We start from the raw sequence: 22,971 nt of genomic DNA, 5'->3' as shown, positions 1-22,971 counted from the left end.
ACAGGAAAAAGAAAGCCTGAACATCTGATACACCGTACCCTTAGGAGGATATTTTTGCTGTTTAGCAATGAATCTGGCCCCACAGCATGAGGGGAGGGAGCATTGGTGGCAGGAGGCACACACACACAAAAAAAATAACAAAAAAACAAACCAAACCAAACCAGAACAAAAACCCATTAAACCTACATAGTAGTCAGCCTCAATCCTAACCACCCACCTTCCTGTACCTTCAAAGGCTGGGAAAACTTGCCTGGGGTCAAGTTCTCTTGGCTTCTACACCCCGCAGTTCAGACCTTATCTTAATGCCACTTAGCCCCAAACAAAATCATGCAGTACCTTCAAGGAGCCTCTTCAGCTCTATCCTAAGCAAGCTGGCCACATGAAGAGAAGGTACCAGATGTGCAGGGGGGGCTAGTCACCAAATACAATGGAGTGGGTTGTTAGCTAAGACTGCTTTCTGTGAGTCAGAGATTTAGACTGTCATAATAGAGAACAGTTTTAAAAATGTAATACTGTTTATTTAACTTCAAAAACATTTCAGCATTCTAAACATACAAAAAAAAATAACAGAACGTTGCAAGTCGTGTTTAGTACAGAAGGTTCTTGAACTTTCATTGATGCAGTGGCTCTTCGCTTTGCTGACAATGAAGAGTTCTACAGTTTGTTTAAAAACAAACAGTTTAAAACTACCGCACTTAACTAAAAAGGATCCAAACACTTCTCATGCCAGCTGACCCCCCCTTTTCCACAGCTAAGAATGGCAGCAGAATGCTAGGTCACTATATACAGAAACAAGACAACCTGAAGCTAAATGGATGCCCACTGCAGTGTCCACAGGTCCAGCCTCACAGTGCACGCCCTGAGCTACAGCCCCTCCCAAAGGCATCTTCCCCACAGCCTCAACGCCGAGCAAGGAGCATCAAGAGTTTGTCTCGGTTGTTTTGTTCTCTCTCTCTCTCTCTTTTTTTTTTTTTTTTTTTTTTACAAACTATAGATATGTACAGTTGATAACTCAGGATTTCTAGCCAATAACCATATAGTTTAACACCACCTTACAAATTAAAAAAAAAAAGAAAAAAAAATGCCAGAAACATCTTTAAATGCCTTGTCACACCAACAGCAAAGTGCACAGAGTGAGGAGAACACGAGAGCCTTTTCATTTTTAAAAATGTTTTGGAAATATGTACAACTTTGATACAGTTTCAGGGTGCTCCGGACACCCATGGCCACTTCATGTAAACCACTGACGATTTCTAGAGCACTTTGAGAAACTACAATATGACCATGACCCAATTGTGTAATTAAACCTAACGAGGGCAACAGACACGCCTCGAATAAGAGAGGTGTCAATGACGGCGCTCCCTACTCTAAGGTATTCACAAGGAGACAGATCAACAGTTTTTTTATTCATCCTCCTCCTCCTCCTCCTCCTCCTCTTCTTCCTCTTCGTCTTCTTCATCTTCTTCTTCCACCTTTTTCCGGGCAACTTTAGCGGGACCCTTTGCGCCATCAAACTTCCCTTTAGACTTATAGTCAGCGACATCCTGGAAGGAATGGGGGACACATTCCAAATGAATCGATGGCTAAGGCTCTCCTGCAGCTGTTTTAGCCAAGGACAGAAACATGCTGTCCCCACCTCAGAATGGGACACAAGTGACTTACTACTCAGGGCTGCTCTTTGAGGTACCTCTTCCCAGATACATGGAAATGTGGTTGTCGGCCACTCGAATTTACAAGTTTACGGCTGTTTAATGGGACTCTCCAATTCCCTGCCCATGGCATCCCACGTTATCCAACTTTTTTAAAGAGCCTGTCTGCAGTGGTCCCAAAGAACATTCTATTCTTGAACGCCAGCCCTCGTACACTGGGCTCACCTGTCAGCCCAGCAAAGCAGCCGGACGCCCCCCGCACACCCCAGGACGGCCGGCTGCCCACCTGTCCAGCCTAGTAGCCTGGCCACACCCGCGCCCACCTCACCTTCTCATACTTCTCCTTCAGCTTGGCTGCCTTGTTGTTGTAAGGCTGCTTCTCGCTGTCACTTAAGTTATTCCACATCTCACCGAGCTTCTTCGCCACATCTCCAATGGAGATTCCAGGGTTTGTCGATTTGATCTTGGGGCGGAATTCCGAGCAGAACAGGAAAAATCCAGACCTTCAGGAAAACCGTTGTATGAATGAGACAAGAGCCAGCAAAAATGTGAGCTTAAGCCCAGATCCCCAGTCTCTCACGGATACCTTCCCACCACTACAGACTCCTCCCTGAAGTGAAAAAAAAGGTGTGACACTACACGCTGTGACAAAGTTGTAGGTTTTAGAATGCCTAAGATGCTTCAGAAATACACAGGACTTTCTCAGTCTCTCAGTTGCTGGAAAAGCGGGGCCTGGGGGAATCATAGCTAAGGACTCTGACACTGGGGTGCCTCACTCCCCACAGAAAAGCCAACAGGCAACCAGCACAAGGACACAGCTCCCAAATCCCGCAGCCTTAAGACAGACATCCCGACCAGAGCACCTTAAGGCTCTAAGTATAGAATGCTTTGCAGACTATCCTGAAGTTTTTAGGTAACGTGTCCTCTTAAAAATCCCTCAGGTAGAATGAGAGCTCTCATCTGTTATCCTGAACCCTACAGTCACTTACGGTGGTCTTTTGGGGGCATTAGGGTCCTTCTTCTTCTTGCCTCCCTTAGCGGGTCCATAATCCTTCATTTCCCGATCATAGCGCACTTTATCTGCCTTGGCCATTTCATCAAATTTCGACTTCTCTTTTCCAGACATTGTCTGCAAAGAACAGGAGCTGTTAAATCCCTCGGTGCAGTGGGCAGGGCCTCAAACCCTTGTCCAGCTTAAAAAAAATAAAAGCACACACACGATTGGAAAGGGAGCCAAGAGGAGCCCAAGAGGAAGCAGAAAGCCACCTGGGGCTACTGGGAAGGTGACTAACCCCATGTGTGAAATCCAACTAAGCCTAGCTTGGGGACACAAAAGCAAAGTACCTTCCACCTCTCAGAGCACTTCTTGGAAAACTCAGCAAAATTGACAGGAACCTCCGGGTTTTTCTTCTTATGTTCCTCTCTGCACGTCTGCACAAAGAAGGCATAAGCAGACATCTTGCCCTTTGGTTTCTTGGGATCACCTTTAGCCATCCTGACTGTGATGGATGAAGGAAGGGAGACAAAGAAAAACAAATACAGTGACTACAACAGACCCACAGGGTACAGCAGGGGCAGGCAAAATTCCAATTAAGGTCCCTGTTAGGCAGCAGTCCCCCTCCCCAGTGCCCGATGCCAGCCGGCAGCTCAAGGCAGAGTGAGGACGAAATCAGCGTCACTGTCGCTTGTCATTTAACTTTTGACCAGCATGAAGCGCGCTGGTTTGCGAGTTACTTCTCCGAGAGAGCGAGAGCGATCAAGTTCTCCAAATGGAACCGACCCAAGTGGGGTGGCTCCGCGCTACATTCCCATTCGGAGCTACTACGTTTTGGAAACTACAACCGCAGAGTGGGGAGGGCGCCGGGAGGACGCATGTGTAGGGGTGCAGGCGGATGACAGAAGCCCGAGACCCACGACTTAAGGCGAGCTGTCAACTGTTTGACTGCAACGGTACAGACAAAAATACTGTCACCGCTGCTACGCTAGGCGCCAGATCAAAGCTGGAGAAGCGTAAAGGGGGAACATTTGCAATTGCACTACTGATGCCTTTTGGCTCCTAGAAATGGCTTTTGCAAGAAAGGTGATGCGGCCAGTGAGCAGCTCCCCCCGTCGTAGGAGTTCAAATCTGTCACTTTGTCATTATCCGAAGGGGGAGGGGATGCCAAAAGGGCTAGCCCAGCTCATCCGTGCAGCGGAACGCATGTCCAGCCAGGAATACTTTCTCCAAAGTTTCCAAATAAAAATGCAGCTGTGGCGTGTCATCGTCCCTGTCCCACCCCCCAGCTTCCCGCCATCTTTTCCTTTTCCCACACCCAAGGTCATCATGTAAAACTACAGCGCTCCCCCTCGCAGGGACCGGCGGAGGGGCCGCGTTCGGGGCCCGCAGTGGCCGCGCGGGTGGGGCGGCCCGGGGCGCAGGGGAGCCCGGGCCGGCGGCGGGCAGCCGGGCTCGGCCCCGCGCTGGGTCACCCGGACACCCATAATTCACCTTCCATTTTGTCAAAAGCTTCCTGATGAAAGAAACTGCCCCTGAAATCCCCCGCTGCCACCCCCGGGGGGCGCGCGGGGCCGGGGGCGGCGGCGGCAGCAGCGCGCCGAGGGCGCAGAGCCGGGCCGGCGGCGGCGGCGGCGACGGCGGCGCCCGCCGTGCCTCCGAGCCCCGCTCGCTAAAATGGCTGATCCGCGCGCGGCCGGCGCAGGCGGCGGCGGCGAACAAAGCGGTCCGGGCCCCGCCACCGCCGCCGCCGCCGCCGCCGCCGCCGCCGCCGCCCGCTCGCCGGCCCCCACCCCGCCCCGCCCCGCCCGGGCCGCCCGGGGGCGCGGGGCGGCGGGGGCCGCGGGCCGGACGCCCCCTCCCCGCCGGCGCGGGGCGCACTCCTCGGGATAACAAAGGCGCCCGTGCAGCCATGACGCTCGGCCGCGCCGGGGCCCGCGGCGGCGCCCCCGGCCCTCCTCGCCGCCAGCCGGGGGCCGCGGGCGCCGGGGCCGCGGCCAGAGCCCGCCCGGGAGCCCCGCCCGCCCGTCGTCCCCTCGCCCGAGCGCAGCACCGCGCCAGCCATGTTAGCGGCGGCCGCACCGCGGCGGCGGCTCCGGCGGCGGCCGGCGGGCAGGCGACGAGCGGGGGGCGGCCGGTCCGCGCACCCCCGGGCCGCCGGGCGCTCCCGCGACGGCCATGTTCATGCAGAAGCAGCAGTGCAGCCCGCGGGCCCGCGCCGCGCCCGGCCGAGCCCGGGAGCGAAGTTTGCCCGCGCCGCAGCCCCCGGCGGGCAGCGGCCGCCCGCCCCTCGCCGAGTCCGTCCCGGGCCGGGAAGCACCCGGCCCCCTTCCCAGTGCCGCCGCCCCGCGCCGGGACGCGCGCCGCCGCCGGAGCCCGCAGCCCGCAGCCCGCAGCCCGCAGCCGCCCCTGGGCTCCCGCCGCCGCCACAGCTGCCCCAACATCTGGCCTCTGGGGGCCTCGGTCCGTCGGCCGCTGCCCCGGGGGGGGCGGGGGGAGGGCGGCGGCCGAGGGCGGCTCCCCGAAGGGGGCTCAGCCCCGACCGCGGGGAGCGGAGGATGAAGCATTGAAAAGTTGAAACACCTGAATTGCTTCTTCCTTCCCGGCCACCTAGCAAGAGGCAAGAAGGGGCGGGAAGGGCGCGGGGACGACAGGCAGGGGTAGGCGGCGGCGGGGCGCGCTCGCGGCGGCGCGGGCCGGAAAGTTGTGCGGGCGCGGCGGCGGCGGGAGCAGCAGCGGCGGCAGGAGCACCAGCAGGAACGGCGGCGGCGGCGGGCGCGGGCGGTGCGAAACGTACCTGTATTGTTCGCTAGTCTGGGCAGCGCAGGGCACGACGCGCGGCTCAGCGCTCCCCAGCCTCGCGCTAGCTGCCTCCACGAGAGCCGCCTGATTGGCCAGCGGGCTCCGCCGTTTAAAACAGCCTCCTCGCCCGGCCATTGGCCGCGGGCCTCATGCATATTAAACAGGCGCGGGCGCCCATTGGGCGCGGCCGCTGGGATCATTCATTCAAACAGAACAACCCGCCGGCGCTGGCTGCCGAGGCAAAACAGAGGGATAATAATATTCTCGCTTTCCCACACACACCCCCCTCCCCCTCGAAGCGAGCTGGGATCTCAAAGGACTTTGGAGAGGGGGCCCCGCCATTCCCGGCGGCCTCGGCCTCCGGCGTGGGAAGACGCGCTCGAGCCCAGATGCGCAGCCCTCTGCTCCCGCCGCGTCACGGCCTGGGCTCCCCTGGCCCCCAGCTCAGCCGGGGGAACCTCCCGGGACCGATCGGCGAGGGTCGACGGTGCTCCACCTCTCCCCAGGTCCCGCGCAGCTCGGCGGCAGGGGCCCGGCCTCAGCTCGCTGACTCCTCGATGCGGGTGGAAAACAGCAGTTCGCTCGCGGAGCCCTCGGGGTTTCGGCGTTTGGGCCCTGCTGCCCCGCCCGAAGGGGACCTGACTGCGCTCCTGCGGATCGCGCTCGGCTAAGCTCTTTCCACTAATTACCAGAAATTCGATTGGTGCCTGCATTTGCGGAAAGGCCGGGCTGGCCGGGCTACAGAAGGAGGACGGAGTTTGGCAAAAGCAGAGAAATTGTGAGACGTCTTAGTTTTGTGGGCAGGGAGTCCCCCCCTCTTCACTGCCTCAGTTCAGGCCCGCATTCCCAGCACACATTCTGGGAAAGAGTAATAGTTCTCGTTACGAATGAACGCGCTTTGACTTGGCCTTGGCTTTGCCGCTGGCTGGTGAGGGTCCCCGGGAGCAAGTCACTTCTTGGGGAGGGAGGGGGTTAAGGCAATGGTTTTCACAACGTGGGGGGAGGCAATGTCTCGTCTAAGGGATGTTTGGAAGTGCCCTGGACGGGGAGTGCTGGCTGGAATTTTATAAGAGAAGTGTATGGCCAGGGAGAATGAATGTTCTGTATCACACAGGACAGTCACACACGAGGAATTAATTTCCCACTCCAAATGCTAGTAACACCTTTGTTGAAAATTTGAGGGCCCTCCACTCTGAGGAACCACAAGCTTCCTGGGAAGAATGGAAGAAAAAGGAAGGACGAGAAAGAATGAGAAAATAATGGAAGACGAATCATGACTTCTTCTATAGGAAGTTCCCTTTCTAAAGCACTTTAAAGGCCAAGATATCCAGCTATTTATAATTCGCATATTTGGAAATGAGACCCACCAGAAGATGAGTTTTCCAAATGCTGTTGCCAGCAACTGCAGCAGTTTGAAGCATGTCAGAGAAGTGACATCACAAAGCACCTTCCACCCCACCCCACCCTGCCCCACCGAGCTCTTTCCAACTCCTCTGAGCCTCCTGGGAAGGCCTGAGCCACTCCAGCTTGCGGCTTGCGCTGCTAGGCTTCCATCCTTAGGGACCCAACTGAGACCAAACGTCAAAGTCGTTCTGCTTTTGGCAAGAGCTGACAAGTATCAAGTCACTTTCCCAGGTCCCCAGTTTAAAGACTCAAGAATACAAACGTCTTAGGGCCACCTAGTCCAATCCTCCACCCTGTTAGAGCTTGTTGAGTGGCTGCCTACCTTCTACTTTCATGTGTCCACCCATAGGGAGCTTAACACCTCCCTTTTGGGCAGTCTCCTCCGTCTCAGGCAATCTCTGAGCCTTGGGGTCACTATCCTGCTCACAGTACAATTCCCCCTTCGGGGATTTCATGGCAGGTCTGGTCTCTTCTCCAGCTTCTTCCGCAATGAGATTTTCAGGGTCCGACCAGCCTGGGGCCACTCCCTCCTCCCCTGTCCCCGCCCTTCCCAGTGGGGACTAGGGTCTCCACAGGTGATCTGACCAGTATCTCCTGCCAGAGAGCCCTAGCCTCCCAATGTCGTCAGGCCCAAGATGTGAGTTGGGGTCTCAGGTGGGACGGGGGGCTGCTTCTGGTCCATCCACTGACTGGCATCCTGGCCACAGTGGGAAGCTGCACTTCACAGTTGGCGGGCACCAAGGTGGGGGAACCAGAGTGGTCACCCTTCAGAGCCCACAAGGCATACTTGGGGGGACCCCCGAGTGGATGGCGAGGTTCACATTTACAAGCACGGGCAACTCACAAGCAGCACATGGACACACACTCACACCGGGGCACATGGAAGGCATTCCCAAAGACAGCAGCTTGAAAGCTAAACCAGGGAAACAAGAACACCCCCGGTCTAGAAGAGACTGTACAGCAAGTGATGTTCGGACACCGCCCCCAAGACCCAGTCTTCCCCATCCCCTGCCACAGCCCTGCCCACTGGTCTCCTATTGCTGTGTACATACTTCGAATGACAAAAGGCTTCCTCGGATTCTTCAAAGGAAGAGTTTCCATCTCCGCTCCCGAGAAAGCTCCTCCTTCTATCCAGCTCCCTCGAAAGCTCCTCCTATCCAGCTCCCTCGAAAGCTCCTCCTTCTATGAAGCTGAAGCACTTGTCCCGAAGCTTAAGCCTGCAGTCACTGTCATCAGAACTTCACAGAACATGATTATGACATGGCCCAGAGAGTCAAAGATCTGAAGATGGTTGCCATGGTTCCCTGCTCATTCCCCCCACCAACAAAAAACACACATACCCTCCCAACTCTCCATGTCTTCTTCAGGGCCAATCTCCCCCAACTCCTCCATCCCTTCCTCACACAGTCTCTTTCTCCTCAGTACTGTAGAAACTCATAACTCAATTCCACATTCAGAGGGGGAATGACGATGGGGCTGGAAGGCAGGGGCAAGGTTGTGGCCTGGGGCTCTGTCCCTGACTTTGAGTAGGCCTCTGCTATGTCACCTCACCTCTCCCAGCCCCAGGGACCTCTAGCAAAGGTGATTTGACCCGCCTATCCACCCTAGTCACTGCAATCTGATTGTGAGGGAGGGGATCCCAGGCAGAGACACCTCTTCCTGAAGGTGGTCTGCTTGTCACCTGTAAAAGGCCACCCGGGGAGGGCTAAAGGTGAAACAAGTGACAAAGTCAGGGGTGCCTGGGCATGGCCTGAAGTCTGGGACCCCGAGGCAGCCTGCTGCCACAGTCTGCAGTGCCAGTGACTTGGTCAAGGTGACGGACGGCACTCTGGGCCTCTGCCCTGGTCCTCACTGGAAAGTATTTTCAACCGAATCAATCGCCTCTGAGGCCCAGCACCAGGCAGGGCCCATTCACAGAGGGAAACCTCAAACCAGAATCCCCTAAACTGCCTGGAGAGGTCAGGAAAACATTGAGAGGAAATAAGGAAAAGTGTGGCAAATGATGTTTAAAGAAGTTGTCAGTTCCTGTCCGTTCAAGACCCCCAGAAGTTCAAAGGGAGTCCTCATCACTCAACAACAAACAGAAAGCCTTGGTCCCCCACCTTCTTCACCCGCCCCCCTGCCCCACCCCCCTGCCACCAGGTCTTCATGGGGATGCCTAGGGTTTGAAGTGACATCCCCGAGGCTCAACCTGGGCAGCCTCCGTTTAAGAATCCATGGAAATTAAAAAAAAAAAAATCCCTGGAAATGCAGCCAGAGTGGATATGGGGTGGGGCCGCGTTTTTTAATCTTTTAAACTGTGTTAAGGGTACCGCCGGGATCCTCCCGCGGGGCCTACGGGCCTACCCTCTCAGTAGGGATCTAAGAGCCTTTTGTCATTCAGTCGTCCACAGGTGGGGAGTCTTTAGGCCGGCGGGGCGGCCTTCCCCGCGGCCCTCGCCCTACCCTGCTCACCCCCCACGTGGTTTCAGGCCTGGAGCCCCCCCTGCTCTTCGGTGGGACTGCCCTTCCGACTGCACTTTTTTCCCATGGGGAGAAAGATGCTCTCGGGGGTGCTTCGGACCCACGTTGTTAGAGGTCTGGAGGGACACGGACCCCAGCCTCCTGACGCAGCGGCCCCCGCACGAGTCGGCGGCCGAGCCCCGGCTGCCCCCCGCCCCCGGCGCTCAGGGTCACGCCTGGCCCACCCTGAATCACTCGGCCCCACCGTGGGGTGCGCCGGCCCCTGCGAGCCCCGGCGGCCCAGACAGGCAGGGGCTGGGGCTCCGAGAGGCGGCGCACAGGCCGGCGGGGACCCCGGGCGCTTGGGGCCGGCCCGCGCTCGCTCCCCCGCCGCGACGCCGCCCGCACCTGGGGCCACCGGGGCCTCCCGGGCCGCGGCGCGGGCGTGTGCGCGTCCCCGGCAGGCGTGGCCCGGGCCTCGCGGTCCCCGCAGAGCGCGGGGTGGCCCACAGCGTCGAGCGGGCGCGTCGGGGCCTGCGGGGAGGACGCACGCGCCACCAAGGGCCCCTGCCGCGACGTCCGGCCCTGCGAGCGCGCTCGGGGACGGCGGCGGCGCCGGAGCCGGGCGCACCGGCCCGGGGGTGGCTGCCCGCGGGGCGCCCGCCGCCGCCCCCGCCGGGATGGGCCCTCGAGTGCCCGCCGCGTGCTGCAGCGGCCGGCTCCGACTCACTGAGCAGCTAATGGGCCAGCACCCCCTCTTCGCGGAAAGGTACGGGCTGTGTTCGCTCCACCCGATCCGAAGGGATTCCTGCGGTGGGGAGAGGGGGAGCCGGAGTTGCTGTTTTCTCCAGTGCTCCGGGTTCCCTCTTTCTGGGCCTCAGTTTCCCGTGGACGGGAGCGGGTCCCTGGGATCCCTTAGGGCATCAACGTGCTGAGGCTTGCTGGTGAGGCTTCGCAGAGGGAATGGTTTTCCTGTCTTCACTCACCACCTGCTCCCCCGCGGACAAACAGACGAGCCGGAAAGGTGGCCATGTGGGCGCACCAGGACCACGGCGAGAGAATTTTAGAAACAGACGCAATGGGTGAAAGAACGTGACTCTGGCGAGGATGGCCCAGGGCACTGACCCCACGTGTCCCCACCCCCTCACCTGCAGTCTCTCAGGCCAGCAGCTGGAGAGGTCCTGCCACCTGTCTTCCCAGTGTCGCTCGCCCACCACACACATCTGTCGTTCCACCTCTCCGCTCTCTCCTCACCCAGTCCCCACTTCCCTCAGGAAGAGCTACCCCGGACCTTACTACTTGCTCCTTCCTCTGCCTGCAAGGCCCTCGCCCTCACCTGTTAGGACTTTGCTCCAAAGCCACCTTCCCTGACTACCGAATTGAAAATTGAACCGCACAACCCAGCATTACCCCGACCTCCCATTTCCCCTACCACCCCACTCCCCCCCACCCCGTTTCCCCACTCCTTATCTTGCTACAGGAGCTAAGGCACTTTACTTTTACAACATTTATCTCGCTGACTGATGGGCTCTCCACCAGACAGTGGCCACATGAGGGTAGCGACCTGTGTTCTAGCCTCAGCTCCTTCCCAGTAAGTGTCACAGAGAGGCCACTACTCCCAATTCAAAATTGTTAACCGAGGAATGCATTCTTTCTCTTTTTTTTTAAAAGATTTTATTTATTTATTCATGATAGTCACACACACAGAGAGAGAGAGAGAGAGAGAGAGAGAGAGAGGCAGACTCCATGCAGGGAGCCGGACGTGGGATTCGATCCCGGGTCTTCAGGATCTGGCCCTGGGCCAAAGGCAGGTGCTAACCCGCTGCGCCACCCAGGGATCCCTGAGGAATGCATTCTCAATTGACCTTGATGCCCTAGGCAAGCCCCCGGGCAAAAGGGCCTCTGTACTTTCTTAGGGCAAAGCCCCTGTCCTCAAGCAACTTGCAATCGGGAGAGTAGACGCCCCAACAGCTATAAATGCGGTCTAGGATGAAACAAATGCCAGACAGAGGGGCAAGCAAAGGCTTTATTCTGATAGGGGGTGGAGCCGAGTCTGGCAAGGCTCTGGTTTTTTTTTGAAGATGTATTTATTTATTTATATGAGAGAGAGAGCTAATGGGGGGAGGGGGGAGAGAGAAAATCCTCAGACCTCCCTGCTGAGTGCAGAGCCCCATGTGGGGCTCAATGTGGCGACCCTGAGATCCTGACAGGATCGAAATCAGGAGTCGGATGTCCAACCCACTAAGCCACCCAGGCCCCCCTGGCAAGGCTTTGTGAGTAAGGAGGTCACTTTGAGCTGGGCACCCAGGGTTAGTGAGGTTTCCTTGGGCAGAGAAGGAGCAAATTGCCCCAGGCTGTGGGGAAAGCAGAACCCACGAAGGGAGCTGCGGAAGGGTGTGGTGAGCTGGTGGGAGGAGGCCAGGGCTAGAGGGGTCAGGGAGGGCCACAGTGAAAGGTTGTCCCAGCAAGACACTGCCAGCTGCGGGTTCTCACTGGCCCTTGGCACTGGGGAGCCACTGCAGGATTTGGAGCACACAGCAGCCCAATCAAAGCTCTACCTGAGAAAGGCACTCGCTGGCGCTGAGGGGATGGGCCGGAGGGGCCAGAGGCTGATGGCTGGTGTGGGCTAGGATTTGAGGTCTTGGCGGTGAGGGTGGGGAAGAGTGGCTGGGTTTGTGCCCCGCCCACCCCCTCTCCAGCCAATAGCAAGTGTGGCCTTTTTCCAGACTGTAAATCTGACCTTCTTGTCAGCTGGAGGGTGGCCTCTCCTCCCACTACAGTGAGGACAGAACCCTCCACCTCCCCAACACACACACTCACACTCTCACACACACACACACATACACACACTTCTGCAGCCTCTTCTCCTTTGCCTCCCATTCAGCCTTAATGCCAGTTCCCTGCTGTTCTGCTGCCTGGACCCAGTTCCCTTTCTGGGGCCCAGGCAAGTCCAACCCACCCGTGGAGACCTCAGCCCAGTTACTCACCCCCCCCCCCAAGGAGCCTCCTGGGATCATGGGGCCACACTTTCCTTTCTTCCTCTGGTCTCCTTCGGGGCACTTCTCCCAGCTGTCATTTGGCCCTGGTTTGGGCAGTTGCCTGTGAAATGTCTGTCGCAGCTGGCCTTCTGCCCACCTAGCACAAGGCCTGGGGCCTGAGAAACACTCCGAAATGCTAGGTGGAGGAATTAATCCCTGAGAAAGTGAAGGCCTGCCTGTGTTACAGGGATGCTCGGTGCAGGGGGCACACCCTGTCTCTGGTTGTGGGGTGGGGGGGTGAGGGGATGATGCGAAAACTCAAGGACAAATGCCAACTCCACGGAGGACTTGTTTCAGCCAAGCAGGGCGAGTCCCTCTATCTCCATCACTTTTACAGGAGGTCAAGGGCAATCCCCTTTGGGAGCCTGGTGCCACGGGGTGGCCCTGGGGGGCTGGCGAGAGGGGTTGATTTACAGGGCTAACTGGAACTTTGGCTTGCAAAGGGAGCCCCACCGTCCAAGTAGTGCCACACAGCTTTCAGGTTGGGCATGTGGGGGAAGACCCAGAGCGGCTCGGCCAGGGCAGGAGTCTGCACTCGGCCACTTGCCAGTGTTCCGCATTGTCTGAAGAATTAAGAGCGAAATCCAAGGTGACCATTATTAGAACAGTGAACCCTGGAGGATCACGGCAAGTTGGACCCGTGCATCTGAATGCACACACCCCTACCCACACTAGCCCTACCTCAATAAACCTACCTTACGGAATCTTCTGCTGGGGTCCTGGTCTTTTTTTTTATTTTTTTGGGGGGGTCCTGGTCTTATGCCCCTGGTCCTGGGTGGGGAGAGCGGCGGGGGGACACTAAGGCCCTAGGAACTGTAATTGTCCTGATTGACCAGGTAGGTCCTCCGGAGCAAGGACTGAGCCCCATTCGTTTTGAGATGGCCCCACGTGCATGGGGCCCAGCCTGAGGCCTGACACAGTGTTTGCTGTGAGGGTTCTGCCCACGGTGACGTGTAATATGGCTTCAAGAAGCATTGGACAGATAGCTTTGTGTCTCCCAATCCAAACCCACAGACGTACCAAAGAAGGACTAGCAGCCTAGGGATGCAGGCGAGGGCTCTGTGCTCTGCTTTTGCAACCTCAGAGGACCTTGGAAAATCCCTGGACAACTCCCAGAGCCTCTCGGGTCCTCAGTTTCCCCTTCTGTCCAGTGAGGGAGTCGCTCTAGTATCCAACCACATTTAGGCTGCTGGAGCATAAGCCCCTTGGGGGGCTTTCCATGTTCCCCATCTGCCTACAGCGCACAAGCATGCTGGACATGCCCGGTGAGCACCAGCCGAATGAGTGGTGCTCTGGTTCTACAGTCTTGCAGTGAAGTGGAGGAAGGAGTACTAGTCTTTGTAAACAGCTGTCCTTTGGCAATCTTTTCAGATTTTTCTGGACAGGTTTGTAAATATGATGTAACTCTCCGATCAGCCTGCCTTGAGATATTTCAAGTACAAGCCTTTCCCACCCCCACCTCCCCCACATGATTTATCTGGATTATCATCTCAGTTTTCCTCTTACTTTGGGATATGTTTATACCTGGCCTGCACGACTCATTGGTCGTCAGAGAAAAGGACAATCAGATACAATGATAAGGATAAGGGACTGTAAACATAAATTACTAGTGGCCCAAGTCAGATCAGGGAACATGATGATAACAATAATGCTACTTTGCATTTTGTTCCTTAACAGTTTACACGGTGCGTGGTGATTGCATATCTACCATCTAACCTGTGCCCCACAAAGGTCCTGGGAGAGGTTTGGGCATATTTTGGAAAGATCGAAGCCCACAAAAAGCAAATGTTTGGCCTGAGGGCACCAGGCCATCAGAGATAGGATTGGGACTGAAATCAACCGTCTCCTCCCTCCCAGTGTCTGTCAGAGGCTTCACTGCCTGGCTGTTATCAGTGGGCAAACAAACAGGGGGTGTCCGGGGGGGGGGTAGTTCCCGTGTCAATGACCATCCAAGATTCTTCTGCCTGCCTACAGCCATACAGAGAAGGGCGGCAAGGGTCAAAGGGCCTATTGGCAGTTGCTGAAATCATCAGATGAGTGATTATCCAGGACCTTGCACCAAACCAAGCTCCCCAACCTCGGCCCCATCCCTCAAGAGTGGCACCATCAGCTCCCCAGCATCCCCCCTGGCTCCCCTCTCTCCCTCATCTTCCACATCCCTGCTGTCCTCAGATCCCACCAGTTAGATCTCCTAAATATCTTCCACATCTGGACGCCTCTCCCCACTAGTGCTACTGAGCCACGATCCCGTCTCCCCTGGATGGATGGCTCTCTCATACCATGTGCCCCTTCAGGCCAGCGACCCGAGGAATCCTTTATAAATGTACATTTCCATCTTGTCACTGCTCCATTTAAAATCCTTTCATGACTGCATAACCTTCAGAGAAAAAAAACACAGAAAGACCCTTCCAGATCTACCTCCAGTCAGGTTCCTGCCATCAGCAGCCCCCACCCCCAGTGCCCAGCGCAAGTGTCACACATGGGGATCCTGTGATCCACTTCAGCATGGTCACACTTTTCCTAAGAGTCAGAATGCCTGGAGTGTTCCAGTTGGTTCTGTACCTGCCTGGCTCTTCCACCAGACCGCAAGGTCAGAACCGCCTCCCATAGCTCTCTAGAAGGCCCGCTGCCCTGCAAAGGGTTTGGTTGGTCTCAGATCAGAACTGGGAGTCAAATTTGAATGGAATTGAAGTGGCTTGCGGGTGCTGAGAAACGAGGACCAGCATTGTTTGGTAATAAGTGCAGCGACCTAGAAGCTGCTGCCGCTGCTGCTGCTACTGCTGCTGCTGCTGCTGCGGTGGCCTCTGGGAAATGTCCCCTGCCGGCTTCCTGCCTTTCATCTAAGAGCTGGATGATGATAATGATGATGATAAGCCAGGGATCACACAGAAAACCAGCTTCTGAAACCCTTGATCGGGGGATCTAGAGAGAAGAGGCTGTCAGATTCTGCGTCACCCTCTCTCTCCTCGATCTTGCTCGCCCCCCACCCCTCATCTGGCTCGTGATTATGTGATGAGCTCAGCATATGTTGCTAGCTAATTTAAATATTTATGATGAATTTTCAAATCACCTCTTACCATGCCTGTGTTGACACTGTAAATCATAGAACTTCACAGGTGAAAGGGCCATTAGCGTCTCATGTGAATTTTGCCTTTTCTAGTTGGGGAACTAAGCAGTCTCAGAGAGGGCCAGGAGCTGGCTCAAGGTCACCTGGGTGTTAAAGGTGGACCTGGGCTTGGAATCCAGCCCTGAGCTCTGCCCACTGCACCACACTGCCTGCCTCTCCCACCAAAGTGGGAACTGGAAACTTCCAATACTTTGGAAATGGAAGTGGGTCATGCTTGTGCTGCACCAAAGGAACAGGAGGCACATAATTCTCTGGACAAGGAAATGGATGTAGATGGTAACACAAGTAGATGTGATCTGTCCCTTATTCCTGCAAAGCCACTGCCTAGTGGTAGCATCATTCCCATTGTCCTGGGTGAGTGAATGGGCCCTTGGCATATACCACACTGTGCCCCCTCCACAGGGTTGGGGATGCGGAGGGAGATTCCTCAGGCCCTGATGATGGCATCTTGCTTTCCCCAGGCCAAGCTGAGCACCCTGCCCACTGAACTTCCCCTCAGAAATCCTGAATTGTACAGCAGCCTCACAGAATGAGACTTTGAGCAGGACAGGATGTAAGGCGATCCTGGCAAGAGTTCACTCTGGCAAGAATGCATCCTGGTGGGGATATGTCCTAGCAGGGCTATGTTCTGGTGAACGTCCAATCTTGCTGTCACATTGTTTTGACAAAGACAAAATTGTACTGAAGGAGTGTGGTGGATGCAGAGGTCAAGAACATGGGCTTTGGAGTCGAGTACTTGGGCTCAAGTCTCAACTCTGTCCCTTCCTAGCTGAGTGCCTTTGGGCTGATTGCTGAATCTCTCCATGCCTCTGTTTCCTCATTGGTAAAGTGAGCCTGATAATACCCACCTCACAGGGTAGTCGTGAGGATTGCAGAGTATAAAGTATGAAGCACACGTAGCCTGTGTCCAGGCCCATTGAAAGCATTCAACCCAAGTGATTGTCCTGGAAAGATGGAATTACGGGTGGTCTTTTATTCTATTTCTTTATACTATTTGACACTGGTCAGAAATCACTTTTATGACCAGAAAAGATAAAATATAAGTTGGGTGAGAAAGAGGGTGGGAAACTTGCAACAAATATTTTTCAAGAAGATCCTGGAGGATACTACTGCGAGGCTTTGCGGGTGTTCTCTGTTCTCCCTGTTGTCAGAGGGCACACAGGCTGCCTGGTCACAGGGCAGAGGGAAGAGCCTAAGCAAGGACACAGGTCCCAGGACTGTGGTCCCAACTTGGGCCCAGGGAGCAGCACTGGTGCTACTCTTCACGTTGCCCGGCAGCTGTGCATGGCGCGCTGCTTCTTCCGGAAGCAGGGCTACCCAAAGCAAAACCACCTCTCAGTTCCCATTAGACTTTGATAGAGAAACAAGCATCACAAGTCAGGTGGGGCTTTCAAATCTACTCTTTCCTTCTTTCTCTTTCTTTCTTTCTTTCTTTCTTTCTTTCTTTCTTTCTTTCTTTCTTTCTTTTTCTTTCTTTCTTCTTTTTTCTTTCCTTCTTAAGATTTTATTTATTTCTTCATGAGAGACAGAGAGAGGCAGAGACACAGGCAGAGGGAGAAGCAGGCTCCTCATGGGGAGCCCGATGGGGAACTCAATCCCAGGACCCCGGGATCATGTCCTGAGCCAAAGGCAGACTCTCAACCACTGAGCCATCCAGGTGCCCCAAATCTACACTCTTTCATGATGAAGGAAGGGAGTTGGGTTTCCTATTCCTGAGTTGAATGAAAAAGTGTTGCTGCACTTCTAGATTCTTTAAGATGTGGGAATGTAGAGAAAGTTACTAAGATGGGAACTGAGAGGGAGGTGATGTAGGATCTTACTGTTCAAAAGGCCTGTGGTAGGCAGCAGAATGATTCCCCAGTAGCTGTCATCCTAATCATCAGAACCTCTGGATGTTAACTGATATAGGATAAAAAAAAAAGCTTTGCTGATGCAGATGTGATCAAGTTTAGAATATCCACGTGGGGACATTATCCTCAATGGCCTGGCTGGGCTGTAATGCAGCCACATGTATCCTTCTAAGAGAGAGGCAGGGGAGGAGTAGACCCACAGAAAAGAAGGCAATGTGAAGACAGAGCAGAGACGTTTAAAGATGCAGGTTTGAAGATTGGAGTGATTCAGCCACAAACCAAGGAACGTCAGCAGTCACCAGGGGCTGGCCGAGACCAGGAATGAATTCTCTCTTGGAGCACCTTGATTTCAGGTCAGAGACACTGATTTTGGACTTCTGAACAGAATAAATTGTTTTTTTGAGCCACGCAGTTGTTGGTCATTTGTTATGGCAGCCACAGGAAACCAGTACGGGGCCTTCAGAGTTCAACTAGTCCAATGGCTTCCACACATTTTCAGCAGCAAAATCAATGACTTTTCAAATGAAATCACATGGCACAGGCCTATCAAGAGAACACATGAGAGTAGATGAACAACGGTTGAACAAGAGGGGGCAGGATCCCCACCTGCTAAGTCTTCTGTCTCCATGGTGGCTCCCGAAGCACCTCCTAGAACCTTCTGGCAACAGAGCGTGGAAACCTTCATCTAGTTCCAACCACCCCATTGTACAGATGAATAAGTAGAGGCTCTGGGAGGCTGAGTGGTTGGCTGAAGGCCTCTTCTGGGGGGAGGCAAGAATATTTGTCAGGAGGAAACAAAGCAGGCTACCTCTGCTTGCTCGCTCATCTTCTCTTCCCTGGTTGGAGTAAATCTCTGTCTCCCAAGCAAATGACTAAGAACATACTGGAGTCTCTAGATGAGTTTTGTTTTTAGCCGCAGTTTCTGTGTTGAACAAGGAGGGCCGACTATGTCAAGTGATGAAATATTTGTTCCTGAAAAGCACAGACCTTGGGCAGGCTGTTATAGCATTTTCGAAGATGAAAAACCACTGCTTGATTCCTTACCTGGGTTTGGAAATTTCGTCTCCCCGATATGCCTGTAACGGTCGGGGTGAGGAGGTGGACAGGAAGGAAGAGCAAAATCAGGCAGCTGTTGATGCGCCTGAAAATATGAATCCTTAAGTGGATCAAGAGAGCCGAGTGTCACCATCAGAGTTTTCCTGTTGTTGGGTTCACAAATACTGAAGGTCAGTTCTGCTAGACGGCCTTTGTGGGGGCTAAAGAGAAAGTTACAGTAAAATATGACTCCCCTTTTCCCTCTGGCCTTGGTGCTAATACACAAAACATTAAAAGTCAGGTTCTCCTTCCTCTGAAGCGCAGCCAAGAAGGATGGTATTTTCAAGGGGGGTATTTTCAAGGGGGGACTTTGCAGGGAAGTTAAGAGAAACCCCAAGAGAAAGAAGCCAACAAGAACTGACCCCCCTCCCCAGGGGTCACGATGACTGAATATCTTCCAAACTGATTCAGAACTCATGATGATTTTTATGACCATTTCCAGGGCCACTGGTCGCCTTCTACTTTGCACTCCTGCTACTTGATGGAGTGGCGTTAGAAGTATTGTATCTGGGCAAGAGGAGGCAGGGTGTGTTCCAAGAATGAACAAAACCATGAGAGATGTGAACCAAGACCAATGGGTGAGCCAACAATGTCAGCTGCCCGCCGGGAGGGAGCACTCCGCACAGCAGATGGAAAATAACTGTGAGGCGACAGCAAATGGCATTCGTGTGGCTTTCTTTGTTCGTCAGTGTTGCTAAGGAGGGTGTCCTCCCTTCACTCTGGAGGCCACATGGTTCCTGGCTTCCCAGAAGGAAGTGAAAGATGCAGCTCGCTGGCTGCCACCCGCTACTGCTGCAGCTGATGGGGCGGCGTATCCTCACGCAAAACGCGCCAAGATGCTTCCAGAGTCAGGCAGCCTTCGCTGGAAACCACCCATTTGGGTCTGGGCCTTTCCCCCCTCCTTTGTTTCTTTTGGCCTTCAGGTAATGACATTCCACAACTCCTGGCATCGCCATCATCGGTGTGTGAGGTTCCTCTCTGGCTGGGTCAATCCATCCACCCATCCGGTCCCTGGAATGCCTGTTTTCAGCCCCACTTGCCCTACTCTCAGAGTGTGTGCTCTGGCAAATGCACAGGGATAGTGTGTGTGTGTGTGTGTGTGTGTGTGTGTGTGTGTGTGTGTCTCCCTAAACTCAAATGTTACTGTCCTGGACAGCTTGCCCCATTTCTTCCTGGGGGCTTTTCCACACAACCTGGTGGGTGTGACCTCCGCATGCTCCCGTGTGGTCCTGAGCTGGGTGCTTATGAGCAAGTTCAGGTCGCTTCCCTTTCCCCTAGTGCTGGATACCTGGTCACCCCCGATGCTCTGGTAGCCCAAGCACTGCACGATGAACTCCTGGGGCGGGTCCCTGCAGCAGGCTGATTGACGGCCCCTGATGATATCAGGTCCCGTTCCCCGGAACCTGTGCATGCCACCTTACCTGGAAAATGGGCCTCTGCAGATGTGATGAAGGATCCTGAGATGAAGAGATTACCCTAGATTAGCTGGGTGGGCCTCAAGTGTAATCACAAATTGTAGGGGTTTCCTGGGGCTGCTCTAACAAAGTACCACAAACTAGATGGCTTCAAACAACAACAATTTGCTTTTTAAAAGATTCTGGAGGCCCAAGGTCTGACATCAAGCTGCCGGCAGGGCACGCGCCCTCCAAAGGCTCTCGGAGAGAATCCTTCCTTGCCTCTTCCAGCTTCTGGTAGCTCCAGACTGCCCCGGCCTGTGGCCACATGAGTCCAGCCTCTGCATTCCCCCGTGGCCTTCCCTGAGCTTCGCCGTAGCCTTTCCTCTTTTTCTTTTTCTTTTTTTTTATAAATTTATTTTTTATTGGTGTTCAATTTGCCAACATATAGAATAACACCCAGTGCTCATCCCGTCAAGTGCCCCCCTCAGTGCCCGTCACCCAGTACCCCCACCCCCGCCCACCTCCCGTTCCCCTACCCCTAGTTCGTTTCCCAGAGTTAGGAGTCTCTCATGTTTTTCCTCTTTTTCTAAGGACATCAGCCATTGGATGAAGAAGGGTCTCTCCTCCTCCAGCAGGGCCTCATCTAAATGATGCCAGCTGCAACGACCCTATTTCTTAATCAGGTCACTGTATGAGGTTCTGGGGGGGAATATGAATTTGGGGGAGACAGCATTCACCCAGTACACATGTATAGAAGGGGGGCAAGGCAGATATCACACACGGAGGAAGCGATGTGAAGGCACGGCGGAGAGAGATGTGAGGATGCTGGCCTTGGACACAGCAGCGGACACCTGGAGCCATCAGAAGCTGGACGAGGCGAGGAAGGATCTTCTCTTAGAGGTTGGGGAGGGAGTGGGCCCTGCCAACAGTTTGATTTCAGCTCAGGGACACTGATCTTGGACTTGTGGCCTCCAGAACTATGAGAGAACACATTTCTGCTGTTTAAAACCACCCAGTTTCCAGCACTCTGTTACAGCAGCCACTGGAAACTAATAGTCCCTTTGTGGGCCCGCAGAAGAATTCGTTGGGGGGGTGTACCCAGAAGAGGGATTGCTGGGTCGGTGTGAACGTGTACACTTGATCTGGCTACAGGCTGCCAGGTGGCTTTGCCAAGCAGCTGCATCGATCTAGCTGGACTCCCACCAGTAGCACACAATGGTTCCCCTTTCTCTTTATCCTAGCCAACACTTGGCATCATATAGCTGCTTTTTGCCAATCTGACATGTGTGTATCCTATCTCATTGTTGTGATTTGCATTTCTCTGATTACTAACGATTCTGAGCAACTCTTCGCATACTTACTTGCTAGCCTTTTGGGTTTCTCCTTCTGGGAATTGCCTATTCATATGCTTTGCTCATTTTCCTGTTGAGTCTTTTTCTTGTTGGTTTGCAGAATTTTCTTGTATATTTTATCCATTAATCCCTTGTTGGCTTTAAACAGCAACTATCTTCTCCCCATCTGTCGTCTGTCTGTTAACTATCTATGGTGTCCTTCACGGAAAGAAATTCCTAATCTTGCTGTAATCAAATCTATCTAAAGCCAGGCTGCGAACAGAGGGGTGGACTGATCAGGGAATGTTGTGCAAACAGAGGAGGTGCTTGTGTGTGTGTGTGTGTGTGTGCAAGCACACACACATATATGGGTGCAACATGGGTCACGTATGAGTATGCATCTCTCACTGAATATCAACCCCCAGGGATAGTGCACTGCCCACCATTTGGGATGAACTGCTCCCCTGTCCTCTCCACTGATGCAAATGGCCCGGTACAGTGGTTTGCAGACTCCGAGGTGTACTAGAATCACCCAGAGGGCTCATTAAAACCCAGATTCTTTGGCCCACCCCAGAGACTCTGAGTCAGTGAGTCTGGAGTGGTGCCCAAGGGTTTGTATTTCTTTTTTTTTTTTAGTTTTTTTAAAAGAACTTATTTATTAGAGAGAATAAGAATGAGAGAAGGGCACAGGGTGAGGGAAAAGCAGATTCCCCACCGAGCAAGGAGCCCCACCGGCTATGGGGGCTCCATTCCAGGACCCCAGGATCATGATGTGAGCGGAAGGTAGGCTTAACCAACTGAGCCACCCAGGTGCCCCAGGATGTGTATTCTGATAAGCTCCCAGGTGCTGCTGCTGCTGGCCCAGGGACCACCCTTGGAAAGCCACTCTAGAGGGAAGGCCAGCATGTGGGTTCAGAGGCCACACCACCTTGCAGTTAGCCAATGGGCAATAGGAAGTCTGGGAAAGATGGGACCCTGGCTTATAATTGGCTAAGTGCCTATGCCCAAGGGAACCCCAAGGCTCCACACAGGCCAAAAGATTTCACAGTGGAGGGGCACCTGGGTGGCTCAGTGGTTGAGCATCTGCCTTTGGCTCACATCATGATCCTGGGGTCCTGGGATCGAGTCCTACATCAGGCTCCCTGCATGGAGCCTGACTCTCCCTCTGCCTGTGTCTCTGCCTCTCTCTGTGTCTCTCATGAATAAATAACTAAAATCATTAAAAAAAAAAGATTTTGCAGTGAAAGCAAATGACACCTAAAGGGGTCAGTGATTTGACCACAGTCACAGTGGTAGCCAAGTCCCACTGCCTGCTCAGTGCTCTGCATTTGTTCGCCCGTGCACAGGCACGCACGCACACACACACACACACACACACCATAAGGACTGCCTCAGGACATACGTGTGCCCCTTCTCAGCATGGGGACTTGCCTGCAAATGGCCAAGGGGACTCCTAGCAGCCACCGTGTTGATTTCCCCCCAGCACCACCATCATCACAGGTGGTCCAGCAGAAAAAAGCCAAGAAGCACCTAGAAAACATCCACAGGCCACAGCAGCCCTGCCACCATCGGGGCTTTCCTTTCTCAGGCACTCAGGAGTAGAACTGGGACCAGTAGGTGTGGGTCGTGGGGGTGGTGGACAACTAGGTGTACTCGGGGTCACACCAGGAAGTTCCATCCCTGCTTCACCTCTCCCATCCCACAGCTGCCACCAGGCTTCTCAGGGCCTAGACAGGTGCTCCTCCCTGCCTTTACCTCCCCACCACTCTCTGGCTCCCACCCCCTAAGGAAGGCAGGGATACTCAGGCCCAGCCTCCTCCTCCCCCCAGCAGCAAAGAATGG

At 54.6% G+C, this 22,971-nt stretch overlaps 1 protein-coding gene across 3 annotated transcripts; it reads right to left on the bottom strand.

Moving 5' to 3' along the window:
• Positions 1 to 496: 496 nt before the first annotated feature.
• Positions 497 to 8,060, bottom strand: HMGB3 (high mobility group box 3). 3 transcript variants are annotated; one of them, XM_025460741.3, is made up of 5 exons: positions 7,902 to 8,060; positions 2,994 to 3,148; positions 2,639 to 2,778; positions 1,978 to 2,152; positions 497 to 1,544 (listed from the first exon to the last, which is right to left on the bottom strand). In XM_025460741.3, exons 1-5 carry the CDS (start codon positions 7,948 to 7,950, stop codon positions 1,404 to 1,406), a joined length of 660 nt encoding a protein of 219 aa, XP_025316526.1. In that variant the 5' UTR covers positions 7,951 to 8,060; the 3' UTR covers positions 497 to 1,403. The 3 variants fall into 3 exon arrangements, with proteins under 3 accessions (XP_025316526.1, XP_025316527.1, XP_025316528.1); XM_025460742.3 differs by lacking the exon at positions 7,902 to 8,060 and adding an exon at positions 5,441 to 5,550; XM_025460743.3 differs by lacking the exon at positions 7,902 to 8,060 and adding an exon at positions 5,227 to 5,366.
• Positions 8,061 to 22,971: the final 14,911 nt, after the last annotated feature.

The sequence above is a fragment of the Canis lupus genome, chromosome X, assembly GCF_003254725.2.
Source record: "Canis lupus dingo isolate Sandy chromosome X, ASM325472v2, whole genome shotgun sequence".
Classification (NCBI taxonomy): domain Eukaryota; kingdom Metazoa; phylum Chordata; class Mammalia; order Carnivora; family Canidae; genus Canis; species Canis lupus.
This window is presented reverse-complemented; position numbering and strand designations above follow the sequence as displayed.

Coding starts and splice junctions, on each gene's coding strand:
- HMGB3 (XM_025460741.3), bottom strand. CDS start 7,950: ATGGAAACTCTTCCTTTGAAGAATCCGAGGAAGCCTTTTGTCATTCGA. Junction 2,153..2,638: donor AATGCCCCCAAAAGACCACC/GTAAGTGACTGT, acceptor GTTTTCCTGAAG/GTCTGGATTTTTCCTGTTCT. Junction 1,545..1,977: donor TGAAGGAGAAGTATGAGAAG/GTGAGGTGGGCG, acceptor CATTCCTTCCAG/GATGTCGCTGACTATAAGTC.